The sequence below is a fragment of the Periplaneta americana genome, chromosome 11 (assembly GCF_040183065.1).
Source record: "Periplaneta americana isolate PAMFEO1 chromosome 11, P.americana_PAMFEO1_priV1, whole genome shotgun sequence".
Taxonomy (NCBI): domain Eukaryota; kingdom Metazoa; phylum Arthropoda; class Insecta; order Blattodea; family Blattidae; genus Periplaneta; species Periplaneta americana.
In genome coordinates, this window is record NC_091127.1 from 144759751 (window position 1) to 144773137 (window position 13387).

General features: G+C 35.5%; 1 protein-coding gene across 3 annotated transcripts in view; it reads left to right on the forward strand.

The window, feature by feature from the left end:
* Nucleotides 1–13387, forward strand: part of LOC138709418 (neurobeachin-like protein 1) — a 73788-nt gene that overhangs the window by 25573 nt on the left and 34828 nt on the right. For all 3 annotated transcript variants that reach the window (XM_069840155.1, XM_069840154.1, XM_069840156.1), the window contains 6 exons: nucleotides 455–656; nucleotides 6564–6678; nucleotides 6980–7111; nucleotides 8921–9029; nucleotides 9118–9227; nucleotides 10649–10871. In XM_069840155.1, the coding sequence (XP_069696256.1) occupies nucleotides 455–656; nucleotides 6564–6678; nucleotides 6980–7111; nucleotides 8921–9029; nucleotides 9118–9227; nucleotides 10649–10871 (891 nt within the window). The remainder of the gene's footprint in view (nucleotides 1–454; nucleotides 657–6563; nucleotides 6679–6979; nucleotides 7112–8920; nucleotides 9030–9117; nucleotides 9228–10648; nucleotides 10872–13387) is intronic.

A 13387-nucleotide genomic window follows, 5' to 3' on the forward strand; every position in this document is an offset into this window, starting at 1 on the left:
AACATCGGCAACAAAACCTTCCACACAATTTATTTTTTATTGGTTGAACTATGTGTTGTAGAAAAACATTTCATTAGAAGTATTGATTCTATTTCATACAAAGAATCTCCTGTTAAAATTTGTGCACTCAAACCCCTAACATCCTGTATACATTAGTTTACGATCTTTATTCCAATAATTGTGATCCTAACTTTAAACTACTCGTAATCTTTACATGATTTTATTGTTTCGTATGTTTGTAACTGTAGATTAGTTTAATTTTCCTCAATATATAGGCTTGCACATATAATTTTGTCGAGATTAACATTGAAGTCCAGTCTTCTATACTCTTCTATTAACTTTCGATCTATCTGTTAACCTTCGTATTTATCGTAGATTACATTTATCTCATCACCAGCAAAGTTTTGTTAGCTACAGCATAAAAATGTATTATGAGCAAATGTATGTGTTGCAGCTCAACACTCTGGCAGGAAGGACATACAACGACTTGTCACAGTACCCGGTGTTTCCCTGGATACTGGCCGACTACACGTCTGAAGAACTGGACCTAACGAACCCTGCAATGTTCCGAGACCTCTCAAAGCCCATCGGAGTTGTCAACCCTAAAAATGTACCCGAGGTGAAGGCAAAGTACGACAGCTTTGAAGATCCGTCAGGTATGATATTACTTTTCCTGCGAGTGATGTGTCTTTCACAGTTACCCGTACAGTGAAACCTGTCTAAAGCGGCCATCTGAAGTTACCTTGTAAAATGGCCGTTTTATCAGGTGGCCGCTTGATTAAGGTTGCGGTTTTTTATGAATCAGCATGAAAATACTGAATTTCACTGACTTTTTAGGACTGTGCGCGTACAACAATCGTGCATATTAATGTCAGCCTCTTCCATTCTTGCAACTAGCTTTTTTAAAACTCGCTTGCGATACCTCAGTTTAAATGATTGGATAATACCTTGATCAAGGGGCTGGAGGTGTGATGTCGTATTTGGGGGAAGAAACACCAATTTAACGGATCAAATTGCGATTTTGTCGTTTAATCTTAGAATTGAAATCGCATAGCTAATTCTCAAACAATGATGATGTCTCAAACAATGTTGGCAGTCCATTTCGCCTCCAATAAGCCCATGTCAATATTTTTCAAACATCTCGGTTTTAATGATTTCCCTATCATTAAGAGTAGTTCTTTTTCTCCTGCAGCATTAAAACAAAAGAGCAGGGTTATTCTGTCTTTTGCCAACTTCCCCCCTTTATACTCTTTTTTCTTGAAACTTAAATTTTGTTAGGGAGGTCCCTGAAGAAAAAACTGTTTCGTCAACATTGTAAATGTCTCTGAGTTGATACTCCGCAAGAATTGAAGGCAGTCTATTTTTTCCATTCTTCAATAACATTGGTTGCAATGTCACCTCCTTCACCAGACACAGAACGAAATGCAATGTTATGCCGTTTTCTGAAGCACTCTAACCACCCATTACTAGCAACAAAATTTCTTACATTGAGTTCTTTGGCAATTTCAAGAGCTTTCTCTTGAATCATAAGCCCACTTATTGCCAATTTCTTCGCCCTCTCACACTTGAACAATTCGTAAACGAAATCATTCACGTTGCTAAACACAGATTCTCTCTTCCTCTCATTCTTTTAATATTTCATCTTTATTCTTAATTATACCGTTTATTTGTGTCCTTTCACATTTGAATATTTCTGCAATTTTTCTCGTAGATGTTCCCTTCTCACTTCCTTCAATCATTTTTCATCTCAACTCTAAACTTAACACCACTCTCAATTTATTGTTAGACATGATTTCTCTCTTAAACTAACTTCACAGTTCCTCTGAATCAACTGAATGAAAAGAAGAAAAATTCGTAAAAGCTGGTCCATAGGCTATAGAGAAAGATAGAAAGAGGAGAAAAAAATAAAAAAAAATCGAATGGTTAACTACCTAAAACATACTGTGGCATTTTCTATAGAAAATGTCCGTGTTTCAATTCTTAAAAAACGAGTAAGAATTTATAGCTGTGCAGGGTCGGAGTGGAAAGTGACAAATGAGTCATAAAACAGTAACCAACTAACCCCAAGATATGGAGGGTACTGTTGTACACTTAGCTATTGCTTCCTGTCCTCTAACCATCGAAAAAGTAGGTCAGACAGTATCCGTGAAAAGATTTTTTGTTGGACAGTGACCGTTATAGACAGGTTCCAATCCAAATAGACCCCGGCCGCTGGCCGGCGCATGAGGTGGCCGCTAAATAAAGAGAGAGTTTGTATTGATCTTATGGAAAATCCAATTGGTTCCAGAGAAACTTGGCCTTTTGGCCAGGTGGCCGTTTAAATGAAGTGACCGTAAAGGCAGGTTTCACTGTACTATATTCATCTTCAACCTTTCTGATGTTAAGCTATCCAGTTACGAAACCGAAGTGGAAGCTCATTTGATTTTATTTATTTATTTTTTAGCACACATAAGAAGTGGAAATTATTTTTGCATGTTTCAAATAGATATATCATCGTCATTCCTGCAATAACTCCTATGTGATATATTTATCGATTTTCAGATTTTTGCTCTATTAAATAACTTAAATACTGATACAACAAATAATAAAATCTCCTAGATCATTCCTTTGTTTCGAAAATATAAGAATTCACAGTCTCCTATGCACGGCTGCCATAGGATGAATAAATGTGTTTTTTCTTCATACTGAAAAATTTTATATTTTGCACATACTGTAATAATTATTGCAGGAACAACGACGATATATATAAATTATTAAAATGTAACGTGGTTTTATAAAACAGCACAGTTGCAAAATTGCAGTCATTTTGCTGGCTAGATTCGACTAATTATTTTCTATTTTATAGAAAATAAAAAGTTATACATAATTATGTAATGCCCATCTAGAACCTCAAAAGCAGCAAACATATTGACCACCAACAAATGAAGAGTCCACTGCAAGAATGATGGATGTCATTTGGAATACATTTTGCAGGAGAAGCAATTGAAAGTTTGAAATGGTTAGCACTCAAAGCTTAACTGAAATTTTCCGATCATTACTGGACAATGACTATCAGTGTTAATGCCATATAACTCTCTATGTACATTCTATATGTCTTCAGCTATGCATTGACATTCTTGGTTCATTTTCGACAAGAAAGTGACATCCATCATTCTTGCAGTGGACTCTTCAAATGGGTTATTTACGAGTTTCGAAGCCTCGAAGAAAGAAAATTAGTTTTCCGCCTAAAGTTAAACTGGGAATCGAAACCGTAACAGGTCACTCAGCCTAACACTTGTCTCGTCGATTATGATTGTGTTGATGGTTTTTAATTCAAAGTTCGTTTCACCAGACATTATTCTGTCACTCTTAGGAATTCTCAATGTTGCCATCTATGATTTCTGATATTTTCTTGCATGTCATAGATTCATTCATTCATAGTTTTCTATTCAAGTACAGGTCTTTCACTGCAAACCCAGCATTCTCCAATCTTTCCTGTTTTCTGTGTTCCTCTTAGTCTCCAAATAGATTCATATATTTTAATGCCATCTATCATCTGATATCTTCTTTTGCCCCGAACTCTTCTGTTGTTCACCATTCCTTCCAGTGCATTCTTCAGTAGGCAGTTTCTTCTTAGCCAGTGACCCAACTAATTCCTTTTTCTCTTCATGATCAGTTTCAGCATCGTTTTTTTTTCACCCGTTGGAAATGTCATGGATTATTAATTCATTATTTATATCTGGATTTAATTATTATTTGGTGTGATTTTACTTATTAGTTTAACTGTCTGATAAATCTTATTTCTAAAACCTGTATTTGGATCTCCTATTCCTAATATTGTTGATTACATATCATTTCCATATACTATAGAATTTGCCATTAACGTATAAAATTAAATTTTTGTACATCAGCATTATAAACAGTCTTTAGGTTATCGTTATTGAAAATCGTGCATAACATGACACATTATTGTACCAGAGCCGTAAAATATTACCATGTCAACTAAAATGTTATGACTTCTATTATGACAACATAACTTTACTTGTGCCATCAATTAAATATTATGTAATATCCTTAAATCCTTTAAAATTCCCTTTTATGAGGTTCAGAAGATTGTAATGGAAATTCTGAAGGCCTCTCTTCAAATTTTACACTATCATCTATATGTTAACACGTAAATTTTCGTTTTAATGTACAAATCGAATCAGTATTTTGCTCGTTTCATTTCCCTTTATCTTTTATATTTTGTTAATTCCGGATCTCAGTGGTCAACCTCACTTGAGGACGGATGATTTGAAATCTTAGTAGCTATGCAATAATCGTATTTAATACTTCATTATTGTCATAGCAACCTCTTTTTTCATAGACTGTGATTACCATTATTACAAATTTAATATTTTATCTACTTCTTTATTAATTATTTTATAATTCTGTCGTATAAACCCAGAAACAAAATTTGGGCCACCTGAATTTTCCAAGTTCCAGTTAGCATGCTCAGTAAGTATCAATCAATCTTCTTAATGTATCCAGCTGTTTGCTGACAACATGAAGTCCACTATAGTCCACTGTAGTCTATTCTGTTGTTGTTTTTCACGAGAAAAGAGAGGTATTTGATCGGTGTTCATTATAGATGCCTGTTGCTAGTAGCCAGAGGTGGAGTATAGTCAATATATACTGCAGGGCTGTGTCTTCAAGCTCAGTAAGTATATGAAACACGTTTGTAATGTTATACAGTTATTTCACGCTTCAAAATTAGGAAACTTGCTCTACTTGTTTCCTAAGCGTTGATTCATGTAATAAAGTATAACATTATAACTTAGTTTAATAATATACTATTGTGCAATACTATCATAAACAGATTATGATGATCCAAATCGTGCATAATGAGTTCTTTTCAGCCAAAAAGTAATCTGAAGGAAATTTGCCAAACCCTTTGTACTGATGCTTTTGGCATTCTGGTATACAATAGAAAGGTGATGTGAACTGCTCTAATTCAGAGTGCACACTTACCAATAATATTAATGTCCTGAATAATTTCAAGGGAAAAATTGTTCCGGGGCTGAGTATCGATCCCGGGACCTTTGGTTTGCGCACCAACACTCTACCAACTGAGCTACTCAGGAACATCAACACAGACTCAATTTTTCCCTTTATATCCACATATCTCGAGTGGGCTGACAAGATGCCAGAAACCCACATCGAGTTTCTGGCTAGCTCAGCATTGGTGCGCTAAGCCAAGGGTCCCGGGATCGATACCTGACCCCAGAACAATTTTTCTCTTTAAATTATTCAAGTCTGCTTCACAGGGAGCTTTACCTGAAAGCTAAATTTACACATTATTATCGTGTTTCTCACAGAACTGCAGTTTTATTTTCTTTGAGATATCCCGTGTTGAAAGGCATTTATCAGGATTGTCATTGTTGCTGGAATTTTTAATTCTTACATACTTACTGGCTTTTAAGGAACCCGGAGGTTCATTACTGCCCTCACATAAGCTCGCCATTGGTCCCTATCCTGAGCAAGTTTAATCCAGTCTCTACCATCATATCCCACCTCTCTCAAATCCATTTTAATATTATCTTCCCATCTACGTCTCGGCCTCCCCAAAGGTCTTTTTCCCTCTGGCCTACCAACTAACACTCTATATGCATTTCTGGATTCGCCCATATGTGCTACATGCCCTGCCCATCTCAAACATCTGGATTTAATGTTCCTAATTATGTCAGGTGAAGAATACAATGCGTTCAGCTCTGCATTGTGTAACTTTCTCCATTCTCCTGTAACCTCATCCCTCTTAGCCCCAAATATTTTCCTAAGAACTTTATTCTCAAACACCCTTAATCTCTGTTCCTCTCTCAGAGTGAGAGTCCAAGTTTCACAACCATACAGAACAACCGGTAATATAACTGTTTTATAAATTCTAACTTTCAGATTTTTTGACAGCAGACTAGATGACAAAAGCTTCTCAACCGAATAATAACAGGCATTTCCCATATTTATTCTGAGTTTAATCTTTTAAAATTATGCTTATGCTTTTAAAATTAGTTTCATCTAAACCCCTCAATAACCAAAATCATGCTCCAGGTAGGCTACCAACCACATGTTTAAAGTGCTGTTATGCTTTTGGCTTGCCTCTACTTATACATAAATACATGAGTAATCGAAGCACGGTTTTGGAGAATATGAAAGGCAATGTAGTTACAGGTTCTATTACCAAATTCATATAATTCAAGACCTGGAAGAGCGCATATTTTGTTATATCAATTGTGATTGACTAGCGTAAACAATTGGCTAATGCTTGGGCTGATTAACTAGTTTGTTTGTTTTCCTCCCGAGGTTTTCCTTAATTTCATTGTAGAATAATGCCATGTAATTCAATTCCTAATCCTCAGTCTGATCTCACCAAACTAACACCAATTTCACCGACACTAAATAATTGCATAGTTGTTACATCGTTAAATATCTGATTTAAAAAGAACAACTGGAGAATAAAGTCTCAACACATGGTTTAAAAAGACAGAATCTTGGAAATCTTGGCATCCAGAAGCCTGAAATCTCACATTGAAATGCATATTGGTTTGCAGGTACGATTGCAAAGTTCCACTATGGCACGCACTACTCAAATTCAGCAGGCGTTCTGCACTACTTGGTGAGGGTGGAGCCATTCACATCCCTCCACATCGAACTGCAGAGTGGCAGGTGAGCAGTGAATTGTTAATGATAAGTATTTGAGTGTGCATGCTGTTGTTCCATTACGTGGGTATACTACATATGGTTTTACAATTTTGTACATTATTCTGCAATATTAGTCTACTGAAACTAGAAAATTTAAGTTGGTAAGTGAACTTTTTGTTAATGAAGATTGCACCTCTGATTCTACACCCTGTAGATTCTAGTAAGGTTCTCATCACCCCCAATTAAAGGTCGAAGAACATCTTAAAAAAAAAAAAAAAAAAAAAAAAATGCCTGTTCCTTATCATATGTGGTATTTTATTCTCAGGTTTGACGTGGCAGACAGGCAGTTCCACTCCATACCTCAAACATGGAAGCTGTTGATGGATAATCCAAATGATGTGAAGGAACTGACACCAGAATTTTTCTACTTCCCAGAGTTCCTCAAAAATATGAATGGGTATTAGTAGCTTCCTTTTTTTTTTTTGTATATGGTATTTTAAAATTAGTGTATTATCTAGATATAATCTTAATGAGGAGCATAAAGACCAGATTTTTTTACTTGTTTCGTTTTTAGATGGATCCAGGAATACATAGGCACAAAATTAATGTTAAATTAAAAATACACTGTTTCCAAACATTTCACAATTCATGACACGTCAATGAGATGATGAACTACCTCATAGAAAGGAAAATTATAGAAAGAGAGTATAATTTAGGTCCGTGTATATACTATAGTTATGTTTGAGACTGTTCACAAAAATTGCAGACTAGAAGAAAGGAACAATATGGAAAAATAAACTTATGAAGTGGATGATAAAAATAGAGAAAGGATGAATAATATGAGATCATTCACACATAAAAATTAGAGGCTAAATAAAAATTTACAAAGAAATTAAAAAAAAAAAATTACGAAGTGGAAAATAAAATTAAAACCTATATTAAAAAAAAAGTTGTAGAACATTTGTAATTAAATTAAAAATTTTATTGCAAAAAAAAAAAAATTAATTAAAATATACTAGAGCATTCGATAAGTAATGGCGACAATACTGTAAATCTGTGTTCCTAGCTGTGACCTTGAAATCTTGTACTACGTACTAGAGCAGTGATTGTTTCATAAATTCGCAATATTGAAAGTCTCGAAGTAGCCATATTTTGTAAATACAGTGGCTGTTTCTGATTTGTAGTAAACCATACAGCCCTAAAGGTACGAACAAAGGTGCTTCATAAAAATCCAAGTTGCAAGAGAAAAACATGCAATACAGTGCTTTAGGGCACTACAAGAAGCCTGTGGGAGAGAAGTCCTACCATACTGAACTATTGCAAGTTGGGTGGAAGCGAGCATTCGCTTTCAATCAAAAGTTGACATCTGAAAAGCTTTAGATTGATCAGTGAGAGAGATATCCAGAAATGCTGCTGCAGATGGAGTCCGCCGTCTTCCAAGAATTTGGCAACATATTGTTGACATGGCAGAAGACTGTATTTGTAGTATGTAATGCCAAAAGTAACCTAAATAAATTTAGTGTGAAACAGTAAATATGTTGCCATTACTTTTCGAATGCCCTAGAATTTACACAGAACTTTCTGCTTTCTTCTTTATTTTCAACTTAGAGCTCATGGATGTGTAGAAAATATAATCTCTCACCTCCGTTCTTAAATAGATACACTGCTATTAAAATTATATGCTATACGAGTAACATTCCAATCTGCAGTAGACTCCAGTAGACTAGTTTTTGCCAGCACTCCAATATGTAAAATTACTGAGAATGTTTAATTAACAGTCGATTAAAAAATGTACTTGACAAAATTCAATATTAGACCTTAATAGAAGTCAATATAGAATTTATTTATTATTATTTTAATTTTTCTCAGCTGAATTTATTAATCTCATAATAACTTGTTAACGAAATGTAAACTGAAATAAAATTGAATAAATTTAAATAAGCATTGAATCTTCAAATCACTGTAACATTGTTTTGGCACATAATATAGTGAAACATTTTGTAAAACAACATTGAAATATGACATTTTAAAAGCAATTCCTTTTCAGGAACTGGTTCTGAGAATATTAGAGAATGAAGATTGCAGTCTAAACCCTTCTTTTTTCCAGTCTTCATGAACAGATGTAGTTTTACAAATGCGTAACATTTGTACCTACAATGACATGCTATAGAAAAGTAGTTCCTTTTTTGTCTTTGCATTGCGCAACATTAACTTCTACATATTTCTGAGTAAACAAGATTTATATTGTGACTGATCACTTTTCCAGATTTGATTTGGGACTTCTTCAAGGAACAAAAGAACGTGTGAATGATGTGATCCTGCCAAAGTGGGCAAGCAGCCCAGAAGACTTTATTTACAAACATAGGAAAGCACTCGTAAGTGGAGACTGATGGTAGATCGAAAAATTTGTGCTAATGTTATGTATCTTTAAATACATTAAAAATGATCCTTGTTATTTTGCAGGAGTGCGAGCATGTATCATCTCATTTGCACGAATGGATCGATTTGATATTCGGGTACAAGCAGAAAGGACCAAAAGCAGTTGAAGCTCTCAATGTATTTTATTATTGCAGGTAATTAATATTTTCATGAGAATAACTTGTAATAAATCTGTACCTAAACTTTATGTATAATTTACATTTTAAAATTCTGCTTGTAATAATCATTATCTATTCATCAGAACTGCCATTTTTGAAGTTACTGCTTTGTTTTACCTTATAGAAAAATAACATTCCTTAGTTCCTGCTTAGGGTAAATTTTCTGTAAGGTGTACAATTCCTTACAAATACAGAAAATTTAAATATGTTGTTGTTTATTAATGCCAGACATTTGACAATAAAGTCATTTGGCCTCTTGCACTCCAATATTTTTCAAAGATATTGTTATGGTCAGCCACTGAAGCACAGATTTTGAGTTGTTCCGAATCTGTTTCTTGATTTTAATTGCACAATGGGCAGTTAGGGGACTGATATATTCCAATTCTATGCAGGTGTTTGGCCAAACAGTCATGGTCTGTTGCCAATTTAAATGCAGCTACAGACGATTTTTGTGGTAAATCGGGAATTAACTGTGGATTATGATGCAGAGAGTTCCATTTCTTCCCTTGAGATTGTGTTATCAAATTTTGTTTGTTGAAGTCTAAGTATGTAGATTTAATAAATCTTTTAAATGGCAAGTTGTAGCCGATTTAAGTGAACACCATATTTTAACATTTTGGTGGCTACTTCATCCACACACAACCTCCAGAATGTCTAGAGGACCACAACTGCTGTTGGTCAAATTTTAAATATAAAATTTAATGTCTTTAAATGTCAGAAAATGTAGACTATTCTTATATGGTGCTGTATGTAAAACATTAAATTCAGTTCAAACTACCATGTGTACTTGGAAATAAAATTTTGAGGAAGTTGTAATTTAAATATATTTAGTTGTCCTAAATGCGTGTTATTATTCGGTTGAGAAGCTTTTGTCATCTAGTCTTCTGTCAAAAAATCTGAAAGTTAGAATTTATAAAACAGTTATATTACCGGTTGTTCAGTATGTTTGTGAAACTTGGACTCTCACTTTGAGAGAGGAACAGAGATTAAGGGTGTTTGAGAATAAGGTTCGTAGGAAAATATTTGGGGCTAAGAGGGATGAAGTTACAGGAGATTTTTACTCTTATCGTTAGAGAAAGAGAAATTGATAAGGGATTATTTATCCCTTTGCAGTTTTTCAATAAAATGGACGGTTTTCTTGCAAATTAAATTAAAAATTAATATGTGCCGTTATTTCCTGCTATTAGGAAGTTATTGAAATGACTAAGGAACAGAATTCTACTGTTCAGACCGAGTGCTTCCACCCTGTATATCAAGGAAGAACATATATCTCACCTACAGAGGGAGGGTCGCCTCAGTGTGTGTTCTGCATGCAGATTGTTGCATAGATTAAAATTGACACTGCAAAAGCAGGAAAGCAGGAAAACTCTTTGATATGGTGTGTTTACATTGCACAGCTATGAGGGTGCGGTGGACCTAGATGCCATCACGAATCCTGTGGAACGAGAAGCAGTGGAAGGAATGATCAACAACTTTGGACAGACCCCCAGCCAATTGCTCAAGGATCCACACCCCCAGCGCCTGTCTCTTGAAGATGCTGTCGCAAAAATGCTCAAGTCGGAGCTGAGGAAGGCAGACTTCACGCTGTTCCTCGACAATATCCGACCTATACCCGTTGAGGTGAGAGTTTCTTCTTTTCATCTTATCACCAGGCAAAAGATAGACAGATTCCGAAGGGATCCTCATAGGGGAAGGCAGTTTCTCGTGCAATTTCGGCCGGTGTATGGGACTGGTGTCCACCCAGTATCGTGATGATTATGAGTTGGGGATGCTATAGTAGTAGGTAGCAAAATTCGATTCTGCTAGTCAGCTATAATAGCTGTAGGGGGAGATTATCGTGCTAACCACACATTACCCCATGCTGGTTGGATGATTGTTCACTTCTGCTGCTACGACATGTGGACGCAAGGCCAGTAGTTGTACGGAAGGTTTGATGGGCTATTGCATTTACGATTATTATTACTATAGACGAGAATTCCATGCAAATGCATGTTTTTATAGGAACATAGGACATAGCTCAAACATAGTACTTACCCATATCATTATTTTCCGGTTCCAAATAGGTGTACTTTTTTCGTCCATATTTGCATGTTTTGGCCTTTTTTGGGATAAAAACATGCATACTCTTGGTTTCACAAGTAAAGAACCTTCGTTGCAGGGTTGGGTTCAGGAAGCCATAAATCTGACTGGCACGCTCCCCCAATTATTGAAACCATGAACAAAGATACCGCCAGGAGACCGCCGAAAATGCTGTGTTGTGAATTTTCCATTTTTGAAAGAATATCCCTGCCACTGCATTACGGTTTAAGTTGTGTCTTAGTAACAGCGCGTTGTGGTTGTCAGCAGTACGCTAGTGAATTTACAATGTTTAATTTCTTTTGGCCGTGGATAAACTATACTAATAGTGAAGTGCTCCCACAGCCAGAACCAGGGCCTTCTTCTGAAATGACTCCGACTAAGTGTAAGAATTGTAATAAATCGCCAATAGGAAAAGGGACGAAGTTACGAAAACAAAGTCTACTTATAGTACAAAATGTTAAGAATCGATAATTTTACACATGATCTTGTGCGACGAACAGTGTATGAGTGCTGCCGTACAAGAGTGGAATGCCACCGACAGTAGAATCCGTAACGCGTGCTATGCGAGAGAAAACTAGTGGCACTGACTACGAATTTCTTTATGGGAAAAGAACTATTCGTAGATTACTTCGAAGTATGGGGTGAGAGAAAACTAGTGGCACTGACTACGAATTTCTTTATGGGAAAAGAACTATTCGTAGATTACTTCGAAGTATGGGGTTTTTACATAAGACAGTGCAAAGAAAATTCACTAGAGCTGAAGCCAGTAACATCATTGCCTGGTGGTAGTCATAACTTGAACAGATAAGAGTTGCGTTTACAAGGCTACAATGATGTGTCTGTAGACGAAACCTGGCACGACAGTCATAATGTGTCACATGAAAAACTGAACAGACGACTCCGAAAACAATGTAGTACCGATATCAGGTGCAAAGGATGAAGAATTGTTATTGTGCACCGTGGGGGGGGGGGGTTCGGTTTCATTGATGGTGCTCTATCTGTTACTCACAAGAAAATGGCAGATGCACCTGGAGATTATCATGACACAATGAACTCTGCAGTTTTCGAAGAGTGGTTCGAAAATAGTGTCCTGAAAATGCTACAGGAGCCCTCTTTAATAGTATATGACAATGCACCTTATCACAGTTTTCAGTGTTACTTGTGTGTAGCAAATAACTTATAATAGAACCTAATCTTGTTTAATAAATTAGTTAGGAGTAGCCTATAGCTCATACAGTAGACTAAATATAAACATTTCAATGCACGATGGCACAACAACAGATATTGTTTACACTTTTCTTAATCTAATGACAGACATGCTAACCACTCGATGATCGGTGATGACCTGTTGTTATAGTAGTAATAGTAATAATAATAATAATAATAATACAGTATTATATTATTATTATTATTATTATTATTATTATTATTATTATTATTATTATTATTACTGCTGCTGCTGCTTTCTTTACCTATTACATTATTTCATGTTAATTTATTACATGTCCATTGCCGGGATTCAATCCAAAAACCTTTCGATTTATAGTCAGACACTTTATCACTATGCTATAAAGTGAGTTGGAGGACACTTCTTAAAATATTTCACGTATTATTATTTGTTGTTTATAAATACACATCAATAGATGACGCCTTGTTTATAAATACACAGGATAGATGCCGCCTTGTTTATAAATACACATGGATAGATGACGCCTTGCTTATAAATACACATCGATAGATGACGCATTGTTTATAAATACACATCGACAGATGACGCCAGGTTGAAGTTCACTTCCTGGAACCCCAGGAACTAAAGTGAGTTAAAAATTGCTTCATATTAGCTATGTCTCAATCTACTTCGAAATGTAATTTTGTATTTGTTAGGGGGGGGGGCTGTTGCCCCCAAACATCCACTAGCATATAACAACAATAAAAAGCAGCATTAAAACCAATTAAATAACCAGGGGAAACAAGTGATATTTCCAGTGAGGTTAAGTGAAGCAGAATGACTCTGTGGGCGGTAAAACTTAAGTTAACAAATCAAATTAATTGATTGA